The sequence below is a fragment of the Benincasa hispida genome, chromosome 8 (genome assembly GCF_027475165.1).
Source record: "Benincasa hispida cultivar pf3 chromosome 8, pf3_genome.v1.1, whole genome shotgun sequence".
Taxonomy (NCBI): domain Eukaryota; kingdom Viridiplantae; phylum Streptophyta; class Magnoliopsida; order Cucurbitales; family Cucurbitaceae; genus Benincasa; species Benincasa hispida.
Genome location: NC_143485.1, coordinates 50,855,497 through 50,878,569, shown reverse-complemented (window position 1 = coordinate 50,878,569; position 23,073 = coordinate 50,855,497). Strand labels below are relative to the sequence as shown.

Below are 23,073 nucleotides of genomic sequence, written 5' to 3'. Positions count from 1 at the left end.
ACTAGTAATTGCATATTTATATATAAAGAAACTATCATAAAATTGTGGAAAATATAGAACCACTACATCACCATCCCCGTCCCTACCAAAAATTCTGAATCAAAGCGCCTTACGAATTCAAAACATTACGCTAAACTACAACCATGCATTTGGCAGTGGACATCGACCCACCACTTTTAGCTTAATTATTTTGCTCACTTTTCAAGGCTCCCCATTTCTTTCAGCTACCTCTTAACGGACCATCATACATTCCCGTTCCGTTTCAGACCAGTTATCCCTTTCATTTGCCACCGACCGCCGTTCCCACTTTCTTGTCGCTTTCTTTCCTCTGGACTTTAAAACCCTTCTTCCATTCTCAGCCAGTAGTCATTTTGCAAACTATTCACTCCTCTCACCTTATCCCTCAACCTCCTTGTGAATCTCTCTCCAATGGGTATGATTTTGATTCTGCTTTTTGTTTACTTTCCTAAGTAATTTCTACTTTTTGGAGAACATTTCTGATTGTTCTTTCATTTGGTTGGATTCTCTCTCTGCGTTGTTTTGCAGCCAAGATCAAGATTGGAATCAACGGTATTAAATTCGATTTGCCCCTTTGGTTTAAACTGATTAGAATGTCCTAGATCTGATTAATCTTATGGACATGAAATTTCAGGATTTGGAAGGATTGGGAGGTTGGTAGCAAGGGTTGCTCTCCAGAGAAACGATGTTGAACTCGTTGCTGTTAACGACCCTTTTATCACCACTGATTACATGGTACTGTTCAAATTGTCTTTGTTCTTACAAACAATTGTTGGATTCTAAATAGTCTTTTGTTTGTTTGGTTGGTTGGAGTTAGACCTACATGTTTAAGTACGACAGTGTTCATGGCCAATGGAAGCATCAAGACGTGAAGGTTAAGGATTCTAAGACCCTTCTCTTTGGTGAGCAGGCTGTTACAGTTTTTGGTATCAGGTAATAATAAGATATCACTGTTTGTCCTGATCTGTTAGAAGATTTGAGAGTTTCCCTTTTGTATTTGAACTGATAATTGAATGTTGAATAAAATATATAACTTTAGGAATCCAGAGGAGATCCCATGGGGTGAGACAGGAGCTGAATATATTGTAGAGTCCACTGGTGTTTTCACAGACAAAGACAAGGCTGCTGCCCATTTGAAGGTTGGTTTCTCTTTATGCATGTGGGATTTTAATCAATTCCGTAAATTATTGTTTCATTGGTTAGCTTGACAGATATTTATATATTTAAATGGTTTATTATTTATTATGCTTTTGTCCATTGATATACAATAATCTAAATCTATATGTGAATGCACCTAGCCTACTATTGTTCGCTTCAAATATTTAGTTATATTTCTTTTCTTCAGGTTAATGAACAACTAGAATCGAATATTTTAGAGTTTAGGTGTGCTTTAAACATTTGTTTTAATTTAAAAGTTACTTTATTGATGGTACTATCCTTTTGATGTCTTAACCTTTTTATCTTTTGTCTACGGATTCAATTCGATTGAAAAATTAGCAAAAGTAATGATTTAGTTTCGTCTTGGGTTTTGGTGTTTTGGGCCCATATGGGCTTTGGGCCTGTGTAGTATTAGGCCATTTATTTACTGGTAGAATAAGTTTCCAGTCTTGGTAATTAGCCTAAAAATATGCTTCATTTGTACAATTCTTATCCAATTTAGGAATAAAATACAAAGACAGATTCTTGCTACATCAGTATTGCACTTGGTCGTCTTCATTATTTTTTTCCTTATTATTTTACATTCATTTGTCAATTTCTACTGTTTTAACATTTTAGATTCTATCAGTAAACAAAGTGTCTTACTCCAACATGCAATTACGTATATCGCATTCACTAGCTAATCTTTGATGATTTGAGGCAGGGTGGTGCAAAGAAGGTTATCATCTCAGCTCCCAGCAAGGATGCTCCCATGTTTGTTGTGGGAGTCAATGAGAAGGAATACAAACCAGATCTTGATGTTATATCTAATGCTAGCTGCACTACCAACTGTCTTGCTCCTCTTGCAAAGGTTAATTTCTACTTCCATGACTTGTAATTCATTCTTTTGGAAGATAAAACTTGATTATTTGTTGAACTACCTTAACATCTAAACCTAAAATATTTGCAGGTCATTCATGATAGATTTGGCATTGTTGAGGGTCTGATGACCACTGTTCACTCAATGACTGGTGGGTCTTCCGTATTTAGGCAAAATTAGATAATAGCTACTTGACTTAAGAGGTTTATCTGGTGTGTACTTATTTTGTTTGCTTTCTGCTAACTTCTTTCTTGCTTATAGCCACACAAAAGACTGTTGATGGACCATCTAGCAAAGACTGGAGAGGTGGAAGAGCTGCTTCATTCAACATCATCCCTAGTAGTACTGGAGCTGCTAAGGTTGTTGATGAGCCCTACATCTGACTGATATTTTGAATATTGTCTTTCTTAGCATATCCAACTCCGATCTTTGTGTTTGTTTAGGCTGTCGGAAAAGTTCTGCCCGCATTGAATGGAAAACTTACCGGTATGGCCTTCCGTGTTCCTACTGTTGATGTCTCCGTAGTTGACCTTACAGTGAGGTTGGAGAAGCCAGCATCGTATGATGATATTAAAGCTGCCATCAAGTAAGGATACAGTTGTCTTCTTCAATGAAATCCAGGCTCCCTGTTATTGAAATTTATGTTGGTTTGATGGTTTCTTTTCAATTTTTCAACTATGGTTTGCATGTGTTAAAGAAAACATTTAAATTTCTAGTCAAATTCTAAAAACAAAAATATGTTTTTAAAAACATTTTTTTCCTACAAAGCTTGGCTTGGTTTGAAAATAATATAGAAACTTTTGGGTTGAAGTAGTGTTTATAAGTTTAATTTTCAAAATTCTAACGTGTTATTACAACTTGATCTTTTTCGTTTCAAGAGAAATATTATCTTCATTTTGATTCATCCTCTCTTTTGGTTACTAGGGAGGAGTCTGAGGGAAAGTTGAAAGGAATTTTGGGTTACACCGAAGATGAGGTGGTGTCCACTGATTTTTTGGGTGACAACAGGTATGGTTTCTCATGGTTTTGTCATACTTATTTTTTGAACTTGTTTGGATTGACTTTTTAAGTGCAAAGAGGTCATAATTATCTCTAGTGCTTTACTTCACTCTTATTGTGTTTGAATCGTTCTATCAGATACTTTTACATCTAGGATCTTAAAGATCAAATGCATATTTGAGAGTGATTTTGAAATGGTTGAAACATCCGTGAGTTTCAAAATCACTCACACATCTTTTAATCGCGTAGAATCATTTTTTTTTAGTATAAATTGATTTTGAATGATTAAAAGCATGTTTTGTATAAATATGTCGAAAAAAGTGATTTTAACTATTTCAAAATCACTTCCAAACATGTCATAAATCTACGGTGATAAAGCTTTATAAGTTGGCAAATATAGCCTAAGCTAATTCGCTACATCCATTTACCCCCATTGAATGAATTAGATAGCTGGCTAATTTAATATACTTGGAGACTGGAGCCATGTTAGGTTTAATTATGAATTTACATGAACAAGATGTATTACGATTGTAGTTGTACGACTGACAACTTTATCCTTGACTCAAGGAGACAAGATTTGTTAAGGACTCAATCATTACATTATTAAAAACAAGTCTATTATTTCTAAGACATGTTGCTCTGCAACCATCCACCAGGTCAAGTATTTTCGACGCCAAGGCCGGGATCGCACTGAATGAAAACTACGTGAAGCTCGTCTCGTGGTACGACAATGAGTTAGGCTACAGGTAACGATGAAGCCTTTGCATTTCCATATTAATCATGTTGGGGTTCCATTTCTGATCCCATTTTCTTTTGATTGTTTTGTTTTGCAGTACTCGTGTTATTGACTTGATTGTTCACGTCGCTTCTGTCCATTAAGGGAAAGATGCAATGGGCTTCCATTCAATTGCCCGTTAGTTTTCTTTCTTCAGCAGTGTTCCGAGGCTCCATCGATGAGTGAGTTGAGAAATTATAATAATAAAAAAAGAGTTTTCAAAGGCTTCTCTTTACTCTTTTGAACTTCTTCCCATTTTATGAAAAGCTCTGTTGCTTTTCAAATGTGACACTTCAATTTTCCCAGCATGTTCTGTTCTTCTTCCTCGGTGAAGATATCTCATGTTTTCTGTGATATTTCTACTTGTTGATGTATTCGTTAATTCGAGTTATGGAATTTTTTTTTTTAAATTTGGATTATTATTGATGATTGATATTTTCTACGATGTTTGTTTCATTGCATTTTAATGTCCATGGAAATTGGTTGTTACGTTGGATTTTTCGATCCACACATATATTTTTAATAACTATAGGCGAAACGATAACAAATACTCTTGAATTTTCTTCTTTTGTTTCTAAATTACCATTGCAATATTAGTCTCAACTCTCATTCAAATTACTTTGGAATATAATATCATTTTAAAATTTTGAAGAGAAATCTAGAAGTTGTGTGGTGAAGACCCGACAACTTTTGAAAGGACGTTCAAATGTTATTATGTTCTATATTATTTCTTAGAGAAGTGTTTTTACACAAGTTATAGTTATTATCAATTGATTGAAAGCGATCTCAATATTTTTTACGGTTTAAGATGAAAGAAATTAAAGGGTAATTAATAGACAAATCAAGACTGGATTTGTCCAATATTACTTGATGAATAAAATACTAATTGATACATACTAATTTAACATATCAAGCAGTTTTTAAATTCAAACACATATAAATCATGATTGCAAAAATTGGAAATATATTTTTCTCTAAATTTACATCACCAATTCGCCATTTATAAGGTTCAATATCATAATAACTTAATAAAAAATAATGTTTGAAGTTACAATTTTAAGGGTTGATATGAATGAGTTCAATTTAACACTACGTATAAAAAATGATGTTAGGACAGTGATAGGGACAGATTGTGTGCATATCAATTTAACACTATATAAAAGTTGATGTTAGGATAATGATAGGGACAGATTGTGTGGTTTAATTTAAATGAAACGATCATGAACTTTGCTTGGTCCTAATTAATCTATAATAATTTTATGAGATTCGAGGTTCAATTCTTGATATTCTCACATTAGATAGGAATCAATTGAACTATATAATTTGAATATAAACTATCAAAACTAGAAGGAACCGAATTTTAAGAATCAAAATAAACTTAAACTCAAACTTTGAGGGAAAAAATGTAATTTACCATTTTCTAACTAAAAAATACAAAAATTTTCTCATTAAATTTTCTCCAATGTTGAAAAAAAGAAAGAAAGACAGAGAATTTAAGTCTGGAATTTAATTTTGGTTTTCAAGAGAAGAGAGATAAAATTTAGGGTAGAAATTGTTTTGGGGAAGTTTAGGGTAAAATCCACCTGTTACCTTTTTATTGCATTCATGCGCCACCGTGGACCATACGACATGGTACAACTACCACATTTAAATTCCAATAATAATAATAATAATAAAATTGCTCCAAAAATAATAATAATAATAGTAATTCAAAATTCATATAATTTCGATCTCTCCGCCAAATCACGTTACTGTACTTAGCTCCTCTTTCTCTCTCTCTCAGAGACCTCCAATGGAATTTTCTTTGACTGCTTAAAATGGCAGTGTTTCAAATTTCAAAATCTTCAACTGTGTTTGTTTGATTTTCAATTTGAAATGGCGTCCTCTGCTTTCAAATCCACGACGAAACGGACGCCGATCGGAGCATCGGTGCCTTCAAATGATGACTCCGCTTCCACCAATCGGAGTTCGATTCACCGCCGCTCTCGTAGTCTCAGCCGATTTTCCCACCCTCTACCGTCGTCTCCCATCGACAAGGGCTTTGGTGAGGCTTCAGCTCCCCGCGGTAGGTTTGTCAACACTTCGAGAGGCTCGGGGTTCCCTGAAATCAGTCTCGATGACTTGGCGGTCGAATTCTTTGGTTCTGGTGATCGAGGGCGGTCCGCTGCGAGAAGCTTCGAGTCGAGTGGTGCTACGAATGCTGCCGTGGCTTCTAATAGACGAGGGAGGTCGGTTTCGAGACACGGTAGCGCTAAAACTAATGGCGGTGGTAGCGAGGGCAAAGGACGAGCTGGTTCTGGTGTTTCTGTGGGGAAAGTGGTTCCGGAAAGTAATTCGAGAAGAAGACGCTCTCTCTCGGTGGTTCGCTACCAGATTAGTGATTCCGAGGTGAATAATCCATTCCATTTTATCCGGTTCGGTTTTGGTTTGAATACTTTCCTACTTGGCTATTGCATGGATATGAATTCAATTTTGAGGATCGGAAGAAGAATTGAACTTTTATTCTTATAAAAGGTTCAGATTGGACAATTCTTAATTTATTATTATAAGTGATTTTTAACGGAAAGTGGAAAAGGTGTCCAATGTATATACTGTGAATGCTTAAGTTCTAATTATGTAGAAATGGTAAGCTTACGAGCTACATGCGGATACTGTTGTATTATTGCACGTATATCTGTGTGAGTTTCCCTTTTGTAAAGAATTAATGGCTTAACAATAGCTTATAAGAAGGACATATTTGTTATCTAAGAATAAATGCCTAAAGCAGTTCTAATTTTCCTTTGAGGAAAAATATTGTATTCATAGAAAAAATGGAGACTGAGATCCAGTGTTTGCTGCTTTTGCTTCGTCTTCATGTTTTAAATTTCTTATTTCCATGTGGATTCAAGTTGGTGCTATTGCAATTAGATGTTGATTACGTTGTATTTTGATGGATATAGTGGGAAATTTTGTACTAACCCCATGAAAATGTTCCATTGCAACACAGAGTGATCTTGATCGATCGCAGAGTTCTGGAACTCGTGTCAAAGAAATGAGCTTTGGTATTGGAAATAAGCAGAAGCCAATATCCCATAAAGCTGATGATTCAAACCGTAGACCAACGTTGCGAAGATCTCTTAGCCAGAATGATTTTAAGTGCCATGATGGCTATTCAGTAAGCTCTTCCCCCTTTTAATTACCGTCTATTGTATTCACTCACAGCAGGGGACGGGGAGGAGGGTTTGTATTATGTGGTTTTCACCCTTTTATGACCACTTCCTTTTACAGAGCCATTCTTCAGTTCTAACTGATGATGAAGGCAAGGATGCTTACTTCGGTAATAGTGTAATGGAGAAGACTATTCGATCAATTTATGCAAGAAAGGTCCATCACTCTCCAATATACGAAAGTTGCAAACACAAAATTTGAGACTTTATCCATGACATATCTGGGTTTACGTCATATTTTTCAGGCAAAGCAGGCCAACGGGGGTGTTGTTGACAATGGCTTGTATGAAGCAATGCGGAAAGAACTCAGACATGCTGTGGAAGAGATAAGGGTGGAACTTGAGCAGGTGTGTGAGATCCTTCTCATTGGTTCAAGTTCTACTCTCCAGTAGTAAATAACTTTTATTTTGGACCAACTTATCTTAGTTGTTTATCTAAACTTCATCACGAATCTTTGGATAATACAGGAAATGGTGAACAGAAATTCGTCTGTTGAAACTTTCAGTGATGACTTGCATTCCAGTGATTCTGGTGTTCGTCAGCATACATCTCCATTTACAAGAAACTATTCAACAAAACAAGAACAAGTAAGGACACATATTTTTTTCTTGTGATTCATCTTTGATGTTTTCTATAATTAAACTAGTATCAGATCTGCCCTGACATCAGCTGGAAATTTCTATTGTGAGTTATGGTCTTTTGGATGTTCATCTACTTTAGCTTCTCTTCCACTTATCAGTATCTTTTCTTCTCTGGCATTCTATTATAAGATCTTATATCCTAAGTAAATTATTCTATGTTCTGGTGGTTACCAAAAATCTATGTCTACAATGACAGTCAGAGAAGCGTAGAGAGTCATTGGGTAAGATGGTGATGGAGGAGCAACGTGGTCAAGAACTTCCAAAGATGGTTAAAAATTTGCCTCCTGATATGAAAAATGTTGCAGAAAACTCCTCACGAACCAGAAAGGTGATTGATTCTTGTTTACACTTTGACAGAATACTGAGGCAAGATATCTTAAATGACTGTTCTCATCTAGGAACACGGACACTCTGAAATTAGTTTTGATGCACTTTCGTGACAAATGTCCAAAACATCTAAGCAAATGGCAATCTCTTTCCATTTCAATCAAGGGTGAAAAATGCCAAGGATAAAACTAAGACAGATGGACCCAAACTTAGGACTCTTACCGCATTGTTTTACAATTTTAATTGTAGTTAAGATTAATTGGGCTATTCAGCTACGTCCACCTGGAACTCGAACCCAGTCCTTCTAATTAAGAACATTCAATCTCCTACATCACCTACTTCCTCCTTAAACTGGAACCTTGCCCCACCACCAAATAACATTTAACCTCCTGAAAGTGAAACAATTCAGAATCTCTCTCTTTTGTCTAATATTTATGATTATTTCTGTTTCTATCTCTCAGAGGAGTAACGATAGAAGTAGGATGTCTAAACGATTGAGTGAGGAGGCAGAAAAATACATTGAGGACTTCATTTCCAATGTCGAAGATACAGATATTTCATCTCTTGATGGCGACAGGAGCGACACCAGTTCATCTTTAGGGGGAAAAGCAAAACCAAATTTCAAAATTTCGGCAGCCAGCAGATGTGTTCCTCCTGGAATGGATGGTGTCCTACTTCCATGGTTGCAGTGGGAAACCAGTAATGATGCTACTCCTTATCCTCGAAAGAATATGTTCGAACCTCCTACAACTCCGCAAACTTTTCCATGGGATGTAAATCAGGTAAAATCTAATTCTTAAGGCATCTAAAGACTAATACGCTTTGTATTGATATTTTATGTGAGCCAATCCGAGTGTAGCTCACCTGGTTAAGACATATATCTTTGACTAAGAGGTTGGAGGTTCAAATCTCCATTTCCATGTGTCGTTGGACTAAAAAAAATTGATAGTTTCTGTCAAGCCATTTTTTATTCATAAGAGCCTAAGAAGCACAGATATAATGACATGCCATTTTTTAAGAATCTGGGACACGGACACGGTAAGGACACATTTATTAAAATATACATTTTTGAAACTACATATCATTTATATATCAGAAGATAACTAAAAGTAAATGGCTTGATGCATTTATATGCTGAATAAAATAATTTGATGTATTTCATATTCAAAATTTATCAATATTGTCATTTGCGTCTTTTAGTCCACTTGATAAGTGTTTTATGCATGTCTAACACATCTATTGTACTAACAAGTGTTCAATACGTGTCTAACAAGTGTTGGTGTGTCTAAGTATCCAACACGGACATGCTAGACAAATCAAATTGTCCGTTCTTAAGAACCCAGTAAAGTTAGGATATTAATTATTCAGATTCTTTACCTCCAACCTTTAGAAGTTGGGATTTTTGTCTTAGGATACAAGCAATACACAAGATATATGTAACCATTCTGGTAGCAGCCAAGGAAGTTGGAGCCCTGGAGTTACCATTGGCATTTCTCGGAAAGTTGTTGAAGATATAGGAAGTAGATTCAAGAAACTTGGTAATTATCAGAATCAGTCCTTGGAATCAAGAGAATCTCGGTTCGACATAGACGAATATTTAAAGCGTCCAAGCAATGAAAATTTTCTCCTAGAAAGATGGAAGCAGCAGCACAAAATCAACTGCAGTGGTCTCTTGCTTTGTAATCGTGTATTTTTATAGGTTTTTTTTCTCTTTCTCACATAAGATTGTTTTGGTGACAATATGTGAGGTGGAGGATCGAACCTCTAACCTCGAGATTGATAGTACAAGCTTTACGCTAGCTGATCATGCTCATTTTGGTTCTTTCTCTCTCTCTAGTCTTGACCAATTGTAAATTAGAGTTCTATCTGGGTAAATTATAAAAATAGAGTCCTATAAGGATTTTCTTGTTGATGTTAATGACTCTTTTAGGCTGAAGTAGGCTTAGTTTAGATTTAAAAAGAAAAGAAAAAGAAACCTGTGACTTTTGGAGGCTGTTTATATTTAATATTCTTTCAATAATATTTGTTTTCTCCAATTATTTATGTATTGTTTATAATTTTATATAGGGACAATTAAAATCAACTAACTTAGAGTGAGTTTTGGATGTCTTGAAGCAATTTGAACATTTATATTTAATGTAGACATTTGTCTTGTTAGGTGTTCTTAATTTGTACTTTTAGAAAATTCTAAACTACCTTTAATTATCAAAAAATTAAAAAGATAGTTTTAATAGTTTAAAAACAGTATTTAAAATTTTACCAAATATTCGTAGTTTGTTGTTTTTGTTCTTTTAATAAAAAATTTAAATTAGTACTCCACATAAATTTTAGTGGTTTCTATCAAATTTGAGCAATTCTTTGACCTTATATTTTTTCTGTTTATTTAGAAAGAATTGTGTGATAACTTTTTTAACTAAATTAGATTGGTTTGGTTCTCACTTTTATTATCCAAGTTGGATTTGATTCAGTTTGATTCTTGATTATCCAAATTGACCCATAAAATGAGTTAGGGTTTCTCATTTTCTAATCAAACTTTCCCTCCATTGCAGTAGTTAATCTCTTCTAAGGTGACAATGCATCAATTCCTTACACAAACAACAACTCGGGCGAATCATCGATTTCACACAATTTTTTGGCTCTTTGACAAAATTATATCCTTAAACTTTAGGAGGTAATTGGGCCGGGTTGGGTCGATATTCTTTTTCCAAAATTGACCCAACTCGACCCATTTTCACCTCTACTACTTTATTGAGATTTTGGGAGAAAAAATAGTTCTATTTAAATGATTTTTAATTGTAATTGGAACAAAGTAAAAATAGCTATATATAACTAACAAAAAGTCTAAATTGAATAAGATAGGTAAGTTCAAAGATAAGATTGCACAATTATTAGTTTGAGATTTTAATTGATATAACTTCCAAAACTTAAGGATATAATTTGAGCTTTTCCTTTAATAAATTTATATTTATATTTATATAACATTTCCTTAAGAAAATAATGTATTATCATTGATTAAAAATATTTCTAACTTATAATAGTACTTTATTTTATAATTTTTTAGATAGATATTTATTTATTGAAAAGAAAACCCAAAGTGCCACAACATCACTCAATTGTGAGTTATTTGTTTATTGATTGGTTATATTCAAATGAGAAAAAAAAGATATGGAATTTGGACCTAAGATCTCATATCAAAAGCTTATGCTATAAAATTAAAGATAAACTCAAAATTTATTTCAAGTTGCTTTCTTCAAAAGTACAACATGTTGGGTATAAAATGCAAAAGAGAAAAAAGCACCAAAGCCATGAAGAAGAACCATTGAGAAACCTTTTCCTTGTACAACTTAATATATTTTGGGACCCACCATATCCATAATTTAAACTAGTTTTATTTGAAATTTTGAAAGGTATTCCTTTAATCCCTGTTAGAATAATAAAGCACAACTTAGCCAAACAAGCCAATACATAGAAGACACCCAAAAAAATAAAATAAAATAAAATAAAATAAAAGGAGAAGAGAGATCAAATATGAAGAACCAAATTAGAATGGTAAAAATTTTGACTTTGAGTAGGATGAATGTGACTGAAACTCCAAAAGCTATATTTCTTCTAAAATCAAAACTTCTCTTTAATACACATGCATTCCTCTCTATGTGTACAAAGCCACAATCAAATAAATTAGCATTAAGTTTTGGTAACTTCCAAATATGTTAAAATATATTGTTGATTTAGGCTTCTCATACATATTTCTCTCCCATTATATATATATATATATATATATATATATTGGATAATTAACATTTCATCGACTATAATTTTAAATGGTGATTAAGTTAAATTACAAGTTTGGTCTATGAACTTTTAAGGTTTGTGTCTATTTAGACCTTGAACTTTAAAAAGTGTTTAATAAATTTTAAACTTTCACTTTTCTTGTCTAATTTGGTTTTTGAGTTTTCGAAATTATGTCAATAAGGTACTTGACAAATTTTAATTAAATTTTTAAGCATGAATTGTTTTATTAGATATACACTTGAATTTTATATCTAATAAAATCCTTAATGATCATTTTGATACCTAGTAAATCTGTGATTCTTTTTTAAAAAAAGTTTAGAAATTGTATATATAATTTTGAAAGTGAAAGATTAAATAGACACAAATCTCAAAGTTGAGAGAATAAATTTGTTATTCAACCAATACTTTATTATGATTGTACATAAAAAAAAAAAAAAATAAGAAAAAAAAATAAAAACTTTCAAAAGTGAGTCTGCAGAAGGAAATTGGTATAAAATATATACCTTATAATAGATATAACAATGTTGTTTTAGGTAGAACGAGTGAAATATAGAAATTTGAATCTCCAACTTAAAAAAAAATGAATACATGTGAATTATCATTTAATTATATTCACTTTTGTCATGTAAAAGTTGAATTTCTAGGTCAACTTTAGACAATCTTTAACCCTAGGAGTGTTCGTGAGTTGGGTCGGATTGGGTTGAAAGACTTTTCAGACCCAATCCTTTCAACCCAACCTAATTGTTCGGGATATAAATTTTTTCAACCCAAATAACCCTTATTAAAAAATGAACCTAACCATGAAATATTTGGGTTGGGTTGGTTCGGGTTAATCGGGTCATTTATTTAAAATTTTATTCTAAAAAAAAGCAAAACGTAAATATGTAAAAATCTAATTTAATTATTTTCATATATTGAATTAAGATTAACAACTCAATTTCAATTTATATAGTGAAAATTTTCTTTCTAAAGTGCAAAGAAACTAATTTTGAGAGTTGTTAAAGAATAAATTATTCAAAAAAAATATTAAAATTAAATAAAATTAAAATCAATATATGTATAAATAATTGTGTTATGAGTAATAAAAAAACATATTTTAAAGTTAATAATAAATTCGGGTTGGTCCGGATTATATTAGGTGAACCCATGAACTAACCCAACCCATAAAATTTTGATTTATTTGAACCCAACTCAACCCATATGAGTTGATAACCAACCCAAATTGCACGGATTGGGTTGGGTTGATCAGTTTTTTTGGGTCATCGGATTTTTTGAATACCCCTATTTAACCACTTTGCGTTTACTCCCTCTCTCTTTAATAATAACGATGCAAAAATACATTTTTTGTTTTTAAATTTTGAGTCAGTTTCTATTTGATTCCTAATTCTAGAGTTACATTAAATCCTTAAATATTGAGTTTGATTTCAATTTAATTCTTAAGTTTCAAAATCTATTAATTAATTAAAAATAATTATGAAGTTAAATTTTAAAATTAATTTTAATAATGATGAAAAATAATTAAATTTAAATAATTATAATTTTTTTATTCTATTAAAATCAATTAATAGACATTTTTACTAAAGATGAAAAATAAATATTGATTAATCGAAATTAAAATTATAAAAATTGAATCTAATTAAAGATTAATTTAAAACAAAACTCAAATATCAAAGATATAAAACTATAACATTTTGAAATTTAAAGACTAAACTTAAACCATACTAAAAACATAAGAATTAAATGTATAACATTTTGAAACCTAGGATTAAATAGAAACTAAATCCAAAACTTAGGAACCAAAAATGTACTTTTCCTTAATAATAATAATGAAGGGACCAAAGTTGTCATTTTGGTCTCTTCATTTTCACTTTTAAAGGATAAAAATGATCATTTTTTGAAGTTCAAGGATCAAAATGAGCCAAAATTGAGAATACATGGACCAAAATAAACACTAAAGGTGTGCTTGGAGCGAAGATTATCCTAAGATTATTATAACACCTCTTGCTACACTACATACTATTTTGTATTCTCCAATTAGCTACAGTCAAGATTATTTCAAATCCCTCATTTACTATAATATTTACTATTTGCTACAATTTTTATTATTTTACATTCACCGTTTTTTATTCATAACTATAGTGTTTACTATTTCATTCTCAAACTAAAATGGCGTTTGGGGCAAAGAGTTGATTATTATAGTCTTAGGTTATTATAGTTGGGTTATAATAGTGTATTTGGATTATAGATTATTTTAGTTTGGATTATAATAACAATGTTTGAGGTGTAAATTATTTTAGTTTGAAAATAAAATAGTAAATACTGTAGCAAGGATTTAAAAGAATGATTAATATAAAATGGTATAAAATGTAGCAAATTGGGATTTTGAAATAATATCGACTGCAGTTGATTGAAGATTTTGAAATAGTATATATTGCAAGATGTGGTTATTATAATTTTAGGATAGTCTTTACCCCAAACGTCCCTTAAGTATATGAATAGAGTTAGCAATGGGGTCAGGGCTGAGTAGGGGGACTCCCCATCTCCGTCCCTGCAGAGGTATTTCCCCCGTCCCCGTCAATTGAAAGAGAGGATGGGGACGAGATTCTCCATCGAGGAAACAGGTCTCATGGGACCCATCCTCACATACATACATATATATATATATATATATATACATACATATATATATATATATATATATATATTTAAAAAAAATTAATGAAAGTATAATGAAGAAAAATCAAAAGTATAATAATTAAGGTAGTATTTTAAACCTAATAATAATATCAAGAACACATTATCCTATATTGATTAGGACACAATCTATAAAACGAAAATTTGAAGGATAATAAAACTTTAATTTAATTTGAATTTTATTGTTTTCCTAATTAAATAAGACAACAATGCAGAAACCTATTTGTATTAGGATATTGAAACCTAAGAGGATTCCGAACCGTGCATTATAAATATAGGGTTTGAACTTCTCATCTTCCATTATTTAATAGAGAACTCTGAAATTAAATCAAGTAATATAAGAATGGAGATTAAGAATAACGGAGGAGATTGGCAGAAGTCGTCGGAAGCCACGGCGGAGGTGGAGACGGATTTGAACAACTGGCTTCCGATTACGCAATCGAGAAACGGAAACTGGCAGTACTCTGCTTTTCACAATGTCACCGCCATGGTTGGCGCTGGAGTTCTTGGTCTCCCTTTTGCCATGTCGCAGCTCGGATGGTAACCCTTAGTATAATTTGCTGTTTATTTAGGCCGCGATTTATAACAATTTTGTTTTTTATTTTTGTTTTTGAAAATTAAGTCTATAAATCATAAACGTGCAACTTCCAAATAAGTTAAAAAAAATATAATAATAAATATCTTATCCACTAATCTATCTGGTTTGTTTGCAGGGGACCGGGAGTGGTAGTAATAGCATTATCATGGATAATAACATTGTACACGTTGTGGCAAATGGTGGAGATGCACGAAGTGGTACCGGGAAAGAGGTTCGATCGGTACCACGAGCTTGGACAGCATGTGTTTGGGGAGAAGATGGGTCTATGGATAGTGGTGCCACAACAACTAATGGTGGAGGTCGGTACTGACATTGTGTACATGATCACCGGTGGCAATTCTCTGAAGAAAATCCATGACTTGGCTTGCCATGGCAGCTGCAAGTCGATCAAGACCACTTACTTCATCATGATCTTTGCTTCTGTTCACTTCTTTCTTTCTCATCTTCCTAGCTTGGACTCCATCACTCTCGTCTCTCTCGCTGCTGCTGTCATGTCCTTGAGGTAACTCTATTAATCTTTGGTTTTTTCTTAAGTTACGAAAATTTATCACAATACCTATTCCAACTTTTGAAAAACAAAAAAAATAAATAAATAAATTATAAATTTGTCTCGAGGAAGAAAATTAAAATTTAGTCCTATAATTTTAAAGCTTAGAATTTAATTTTTATCAAACCATAATGACTAAATTCTATCTTTAAGACCAAATTCTAATTTATTTAACGAATAAAATAAAATCCATACATACATAAACTCAATATTAATGGGAATTATTATATTATTGCAGTTACTCGATCATAGCATGGGCCACTTCAGCTCACAAAGGTGTGATTCCAGACGTGAGCTACGGACCCAGAGCCTCGACCACAACAGGCAATGTCTTCAACTTCTTATCAGCCTTAGGGAATGTGGCCTTTGCATTTGCAGGCCATAATGTGGTTCTTGAGATTCAAGCCACCATCCCGTCGACCCCTGATCGCCCGTCGAACAAGCCCATGTGGAAGGGCGTCGTCATCGCCTATCTCATTGTGGCACTCTGCTACTTCCCTGTTGCGCTTGTTGGCTACTTCGTCTTCGGCAACTCCGTCCAAGATAATATCCTTCTCTCCCTTGACCGACCCGCTTGGCTCATCATTCTCGCTAATATCTTCGTCGTCATTCATGTCATTGGTAGCTACCAAGTCTATGCTATGCCTGTTTTTGATATGATGGAGTGTTTCTTGGTTAAGAAGATGAAGTTTAAACCTTCTCGTTGCCTTCGCTTCGTCTCTCGATCCCTTTATGTTGGTACGTACGATTTTCCAATACTTTCTATAGTATTTGCTTGTGATGACCAAACTAAGAGTGTCTTTTATTTAAATTTTTAAATATTCAATTTTGAAAATAAGTCATTTTGAAAAAAAATATGGAATATCTTTAACAATCGTTCAATATAGTTTTTGAAACAATTTCAAAGTATATTTTAAAAAGTTTTTATTCAAAGAGTATAAATAAAATCGATTTTTTGAAAAAATATTTTCTAATCAATCCGAGGAGGAAGGAAGACTAGAAACCTTTGCTTTTTATAAATAACCATGAGTTTGATTAGTGTATTAGAGTAGAGAAAAAGAAGTATGAAATTTTTTTAAGGAACAATGCATTCAAATAAATTCTTTTGATGACGATTATTAAAATTCTATTTGATAACAATTTTATTTTTAGTTTTCTCATCGAGAATTTATGTGGCCCCATTTTACTTGATTTTATAATTCCTCTTCTAATTTTTTATTTTATTATTATGGTAGCGCTTACAATGTTTGTTGGCATGACTTTACCTTTTTTCGGTGGACTTCTAAGTTTTTTTGGAGGCTTTGCGTTTGCTCCCACATCATACTATGTAAGTTTATTTAAGATATTTTATATGTTTCGGTTTGATTCTTTTGATAATTATTTGACTTTTAAAAAGTATACTCATTAATTTTATAGTTCATATCTCATGATTTTTTTATCTTTTTAAGTAAGTATTAATTTGAATTTTTAGCTAAATTTTAAAAATAATTTTGTTTAGTTTTCAAATTTTGTCTTAGCATTCTTAAAACACATTAGATAGCAGAATGAACAAATCAATAGGTATAATGAATATTTATAAGCTAATAAAATTTTAAAAACTAAAAAACAAAATGGTTATTAAATTTAAGTCTTAGCTATTTAATTTTTCTTAAAAGCCATGTATTTATTTGATGTGTTTTTTCTTTATTATTATTATTTTTACAGCTGCCTTGCATTCTGTGGCTTGCCATAAAAAAGCCAAAACGCTTTAGCCTTTCTTGGTTTGTTAATTGGGTAAGAGCTTAAAATCTCCATCTCCATTAATTAATTTCAATTACGATACATATTTTTATTTTCTCTCTCCATCTTCCGTTCTTATTTTAGCTATTTTAAATTTATGGTTAAAAAATATTTTTAGTTCAAAGTAACCATTTAGTTTCAATATTTTTAATTTTTTTTATAATTTAATCTCTAAACTTAAATATGTAACAATTTATTTTCTATACTTCTGACATTGTACAATTTAGTCTTGTTAAACCTTAATATTAATTTCCATAATACTTACTTTATTACATAATAAAGTTCAGAAACTAAATTGTTCCAAAATTGAAAGTATAGGGACTAAATTGATACAAACTAAAGTTTAAGGACTAAATCGTTATTTATATGAAAGTTTAGGAACTAAATGTGATTTTTAACCTAAATTTATTCTTAAAATTTTGAAATTTAAAAGGTTACGGCCTCATTTGGTAACCATTCAGTTTTTTGCTTTTTTAAAAAAAAATTAAGCTCATTTCATCTACATTTCATACAATAATTTGCATTTTTTTTAAGTACAATTGTTGAATTATTAGCCAAATTTTTTTAAAATTTAAAACTATTTTTTTAGTTTTCAAATTTTGGCATAATTTTTTAAACCATTGGTGAAAAGTAGATAAAGAAAAAAATTTGGAAATGGAACTAGTATCCATAGTCTTAATTTTTAAAAACAAAAACAAAAACCAAAATGTTTACTAAATAGGACCTCATATTTAAAAATTTTATACAGAAATTTGATTTAAATTTTGTGAAATTTCAATCTCAGATTTGCATTATTCTTGGAGTAGCCTTGATGTTGCTGGCCCCCATTGGAGCACTTAGGAATATCATTATTCAAGCTAAGACTTTCAAATTCTACAATTGATCATCATCTTCCAAATACCTTCACCATCTCAACTCTCTTATTTTCAACAAGAATTTTACTTCTAAATGCATTTTAGGCAGATTAGTTTTTTCTATTTTTTTTTAGCCCTAATTTGGGTTGTTAGAAAAAATAAAGTTACATTTAATGTATTAGTCGAACTTCTTATTAATTGTAAATTTTTTTTAATTAAAGTTAATATATTATTCTTCTTAAGAGCACGAGAACCCATTATTGTCGCCTTAATTTCTTCTTATTGGATTGACTTTATGAGCTCTGATACCATGTTAGATAGTATGTAATTTCATCTCAAAACCAATTGACAATATGAGAAATAACTCATCTATGTTATAAGGAGTGTAAGTCCTCTTGATTTTTTCAATATGGGATTCTCAATCCTTAATAGACAAAATATTCCTATTATGTTAATGCCAATTGAATCAATGTTATTAATTGTGGATTCGAACTTTTTGGGTATGTCTTATGATTTTTTTAATTAATAAAAGATTATTTTTTTAAGTGAATGAATGAAAATCGAGTTGATATTGAAACAATACCAAATCAATGATTAGACCCAAACTCACTATAATTTAGTATGTTTGAGACCCCAAACAGGAAAGAAGCATGAATTATGTGTACTTTTTTATTCCAATCTTTAATTTTTAATTGTTAATTGATTATTAAATGGTGTTACAAAGCATATTTTTAATTTTATATCCTATGATCTCAAGTCTCGATTTATTATTATAGAAAAATATTGTAGAGATTTTGAAGGGTGGAAATTCACCCATCATAAAAAGATATTATTATTATTATTTGTTTAAGTTCTCCACTTAAAAAGCCCGAATCTTGGACCTTAGCCCCTCTCCAATTTGTGGAAATAATGAACAAAATTTAATAAAGATCAAAGTTTGAAATTAATTATGTTAGATGCCCTTAGTATGTTTCTCGAAAAATACAATTTATGGCCACTAAATGGATAAGGCTCTAAAGTCTTGCATGTTAGGTAGGGATGAAAATCGTAACAAAAGGCTTTTGATATCATTTTCATCCCTCACATTCAAATTTATTTCTAAATGTAAAATTTTAGTTCACGAGTCATATTCTTATTGAAATTGGGTAACAATAAGAAAATATAATATGCAGATATTATTTTAAACTTTATAGTAAAAGTGAAAGATTTAGAGTGACAATACTAATAAAAAAAATATTTTTGTTTTTTTAAAAAACAGTCAACTACAAATTAGAGATTAAATTTAAAATATTGACTAAATGATGGGGTATATAATGGAAGTAAGATGGGTGTATGTATACGGTGTAAATTACAATATTACTTTATTAACCATCTGATTTTTTATAAAAAAAAAAAAAAAAAAATTAAAGTAATATTTGCCCATCTGATTTGGTAAACGGTAAAATCAAAGTACAAATATAGATATTTCTTTCCGTTGAGCTGGAGTTAAGGTCACAAATAGAAGAAACGGGTGTTTTCATAACTCTTATTAATTATTATCTAATCAATTTTTTTTTTTTCTATCTAGTTGTTGTAATAAAATTAAAAAAAAAAAAAAAAGAACCATTTAGTCAAAGGAATCAGTACTTTTACGACTTTAATAATTTTGTTACTATTTGTTGCCACTTGGGAAATAATGAAATGTCTCTTATTATATATATATATATAAAAAAAGGAATTTTTTACTAATAAATAGCAAAAAGAAAAAATAATAATAACAATAAATACTATATTTTATAAGCATTTATTAACTATAGATTTTCATCCATCTTTCCATGAATTGCTGAAAATTCATCCGTTTTTATTATTGATAGACTTCTAGTATTTTTCTATTTTTAAAAATCTTCCTATAAAAATTTCATTAGAAAAAAATATCAATTTTGCTTCAACATGTTTCGTTCTCTCTATCAAATCACTTAAAAAATAAATTTCTCGGCACATTTTTATTTTATACACACTTTTCTACATGTCAACCTGACAAAAATCTACTCAACTTATTATCTTCATTTTGTTTGTCACATAAAATCAAACCTTTTTTTCTCTCTTAACGTTTAAAAATATCATTTTAGTAATTTATTTTTGTTTTATATATTTTCATTAAATATTAAAGGATATTTTAAAAAAAAAAATTGATATAAAGAAATTCCCTGTATATATATTTTAGTAAAAAAATTATATCTTTAAACTCTAAAAGAAACTACTTAAAATCTAAAAAATACTAATTAAACTGTGCAGATGTACCGTATATGGTAATTTTTTCTCATTTTAACTAAAAAGGACAAAAAAAGGCTCACTTTCCTTACATGGTTGCAAAGTACTCATTTTTACTCTATTTTTTAAAAATTATATTATCGTCCCAATATGATACCCAATTTTTATGGTATAATTCAAAACCATACGGCAATTTATTAGAAATCTCCACTATATGATGTATGTTATATCCAATATCTCTACCCAAATAATGAATCTAATTGTACAAAAAAAAAAAAAAGAAAAGAAAAAAGACCTTTCGGGTCGATTTTTTTCCATGTTATAATTATCTCATTTTTTTTCCTTTGAAGAGTTTGAGACAAGGATTAAAACTATAATAACTCTTTTTTATATCATTTCTTCCATATATCTGTTTACTCTCCTAATACTATAATTAATCTAATCCTAATCCACACTATTTCAAAACACCTGTTTAATATCATTATTACTATTTTATATTCATCAACTAAGTAATATATATTACAATTTATACTATTTTATAGTCATCAATTTTTTATTACTTTCACCTCTTTTACTGACGTAAACTAAACGAATAACCTGTCAAATTTATACCAAATACTTTATAAATGAAATAGAAATAAATATCCACATCATTTAAACCCGAACATAATTTCACTGCATTTATATCATTTTTCCCCCAAAAATCAACATTTTGGTCTGAAACAAGGGAAAAAACACAATATTTACATAGGCAAGGAAAAAAAAAGATGTTCTAGAAAATGTAATTGGAAAAAAAAAAAAGAAAAAAAAAAGACAACTTAAAATTGATTAGAACCTGAACCCTAACATAGCCCTCTCTATTCACAATTCTCTTAGAAACCTCCCAATAAAAATACAACAAACGGAGCCGAAACGAACCATGAAACCAACTCATCATCGACAGAAGCCGAGACTGAGCGCCGCCTTGACATCAAGCCTCCAAGCAAACCCACCACCGTCCATCCTCCAAGCATCACACGGCGCCGTTAACGAGCTCGTCTCTTTCCCCCACCGGGTTCGATACTGAACCTTAACTCTACAAGTGAAGGCCGGCCACCACTCCTCCACCGTCTCCTTCATCACCAACCAAACCCTTACCGCATCCCCTGCGGTACCTCCCACCATTTCCCGATACGCTTCGTTCGTCCACGTCACCTTCCCTCCGCCGTCCGATATAAACACAGGACACGTGTCCTTCACTAGATTCATCCTCCTCTCCTCATCCGTACACCCCAACTCCTCCCCTTCCCCCCATGTGACCTCCGCCACGCGCTCCACCGTCACCGACGACGCCACCATCCTCACCGCCTGCGGCACCGCCACCGCCACCGCCGACACCGCCGTCCGATCCTCTTTCACCCCGTCGAAACTCAACCAAACCGGCGCGTTTCTTCCTTCTCTCTTGACACAATCCGGCGTCTCCGGTAAAAGCGGCAACGTCGTCACCACAGAACCACCCAAAACGCCGTCGTTTGTCACACTCTTCTTCCTCCTATTATTGCACCGCTTACTTCCGGTATCCCTCCCGCTTCTCTTCTTCCCTCTACCGGTTCTTCCAGTCACCTCGGATTTCTCCGGCGTGGAATCCGTAGAGCCAGATCCGGAAGAAACCGCTGGCTTAGGAGCAATGGGGCGAAACCTAAGCATTATACGGTCGACTTTCGACATGTCGTGTGAAGGGCCGACATATCGAGCGATGCAGCAACCACCTCTTCCGTTACCGTCCATTATGGAAAGGGAACAAAGGGTGTAGATTGAAAGATGGAAATTTGGCAGCAGAAATGTTTTGTGATTGAAGTGAGGGAAAATGGCGAAGAAAGAGCGGAGATTTATAACAAGCGCCGATTGGGACACGTAATTGTACAGACACGTTGAAAGCATAGCTTCGTACAGCGCAGCTTGTGATTGGGCGAGAAAACAAGAAACGTGGCGTCTTTTTACATTTTTCTATTTTTTATTTTTTATTTTTGGTTTTTTGAAATTAGTGGGCCCAAGGGAACTTAGATTATCATTGGGCCCACCTATCGACCAATCAGAGATGGAGAAGTGTAGGGTATAGAAGCCGAAAGCCACCCACGTATCCCCTATCTCACCTATGCTCTAACCTAAAGTAATCACCTATTTTTTATTTTTTCGTTTATTCCTTTTTTTTTTTTTTTTAGCTATACCAAAATTATTATTTTTTTCTTTTAATATAATTGAGGTAAGGAGATTCAAACCATCTTTCTTATGATTATCAACATACTCGAATGTTTATTGAGTTAGTTTCATAATGACCTCAAAATACTCATAGACATTCTAGATTTTAAAAGGTTACATAACTAAGATGAAAGGTAAAAATTTACCATCGATAATCTTATATTTTATACCAAAAATATGATTAAAAATCTAAATCATTTTTGTACCTAAATTGGTGATGTTGAAAATGATATTAAGCATGAATTCTAATTTTTACTATTTATCTTATTTCAACCAAAAAAATTATCAAATAGATGGAACAAAATTTAAAATTGAATAATAAAAACAAAACTTTTCAA

The 23,073-nt window shown here is 31.9% G+C and overlaps 4 protein-coding genes across 5 annotated transcripts; 3 read left to right on the top strand and 1 right to left on the bottom strand.

Moving 5' to 3' along the window:
• The first annotated feature begins 53 nt into the window (after positions 1-53).
• On the top strand, positions 54-4,219 carry LOC120082654 (glyceraldehyde-3-phosphate dehydrogenase 2, cytosolic-like). Its single transcript, XM_039037910.2, has 12 exons — positions 54-433; positions 547-570; positions 653-753; positions 836-951; positions 1,058-1,157; positions 1,880-2,026; positions 2,126-2,186; positions 2,297-2,394; positions 2,479-2,621; positions 2,960-3,043; positions 3,691-3,780; positions 3,868-4,219. The coding sequence occupies exons 1-12, from the start codon at positions 430-432 to the stop codon at positions 3,911-3,913; spliced, it is 1,014 nt and encodes a 337-aa protein (XP_038893838.1). The 5' UTR covers positions 54-429; the 3' UTR covers positions 3,914-4,219.
• A 1,270-nt stretch (positions 4,220-5,489) lies between these two features.
• LOC120082652 (uncharacterized) lies at positions 5,490-9,895 on the top strand. Of its 2 annotated transcripts, none has more exons than XM_039037907.2 (8): positions 5,490-6,197; positions 6,796-6,963; positions 7,077-7,172; positions 7,261-7,362; positions 7,483-7,602; positions 7,853-7,984; positions 8,445-8,765; positions 9,395-9,895. In XM_039037907.2, the coding sequence occupies exons 1-8, from the start codon at positions 5,685-5,687 to the stop codon at positions 9,680-9,682; spliced, it is 1,740 nt and encodes a 579-aa protein (XP_038893835.1). In that variant the 5' UTR covers positions 5,490-5,684; the 3' UTR covers positions 9,683-9,895. The 2 variants fall into 2 exon arrangements, with proteins under 2 accessions (XP_038893835.1, XP_038893836.1); XM_039037908.2 differs by having other exon boundaries at positions 5,528-6,197; positions 9,374-9,895.
• A 5,046-nt stretch (positions 9,896-14,941) lies between these two features.
• Positions 14,942-18,373, top strand: LOC120083701 (lysine histidine transporter 1-like). The gene is made up of 6 exons (XM_039039545.2): positions 14,942-15,009; positions 15,183-15,569; positions 15,853-16,352; positions 16,850-16,941; positions 17,319-17,387; positions 18,178-18,373. The coding sequence occupies exons 1-6, from the start codon at positions 14,957-14,959 to the stop codon at positions 18,274-18,276; spliced, it is 1,200 nt and encodes a 399-aa protein (XP_038895473.2). The 5' UTR covers positions 14,942-14,956; the 3' UTR covers positions 18,277-18,373.
• Positions 18,374-21,150: 2,777 nt separating this feature from the next.
• On the bottom strand, positions 21,151-22,749 carry LOC120082604 (AtIII18x5-like protein). The gene has a single exon (XM_039037853.2). The coding sequence runs from the start codon at positions 22,415-22,417 to the stop codon at positions 21,431-21,433; it is 987 nt and encodes a 328-aa protein (XP_038893781.2). The 5' UTR covers positions 22,418-22,749; the 3' UTR covers positions 21,151-21,430.
• Positions 22,750-23,073: the final 324 nt, after the last annotated feature.

Coding starts and splice junctions, on each gene's coding strand:
- LOC120082654 (XM_039037910.2), top strand. Junction 2,027..2,125: donor GTCTTGCTCCTCTTGCAAAG/GTTAATTTCTAC, acceptor AAATATTTGCAG/GTCATTCATGATAGATTTGG. Junction 2,622..2,959: donor GATATTAAAGCTGCCATCAA/GTAAGGATACAG, acceptor TTTGGTTACTAG/GGAGGAGTCTGAGGGAAAGT.
- LOC120082652 (XM_039037907.2), top strand. CDS start 5,685: ATGGCGTCCTCTGCTTTCAAATCCACGACGAAACGGACGCCGATCGGA. Junction 6,964..7,076: donor AGTGCCATGATGGCTATTCA/GTAAGCTCTTCC, acceptor TTCCTTTTACAG/AGCCATTCTTCAGTTCTAAC. Junction 7,363..7,482: donor TAAGGGTGGAACTTGAGCAG/GTGTGTGAGATC, acceptor TGGATAATACAG/GAAATGGTGAACAGAAATTC.
- LOC120083701 (XM_039039545.2), top strand. CDS start 14,957: ATGGTTGGCGCTGGAGTTCTTGGTCTCCCTTTTGCCATGTCGCAGCTC. Junction 15,570..15,852: donor GCTGCTGTCATGTCCTTGAG/GTAACTCTATTA, acceptor ATATTATTGCAG/TTACTCGATCATAGCATGGG. Junction 16,942..17,318: donor TTGCTCCCACATCATACTAT/GTAAGTTTATTT, acceptor TTATTTTTACAG/CTGCCTTGCATTCTGTGGCT.
- LOC120082604 (XM_039037853.2), bottom strand. CDS start 22,417: ATGCTTTCAACGTGTCTGTACAATTACGTGTCCCAATCGGCGCTTGTT.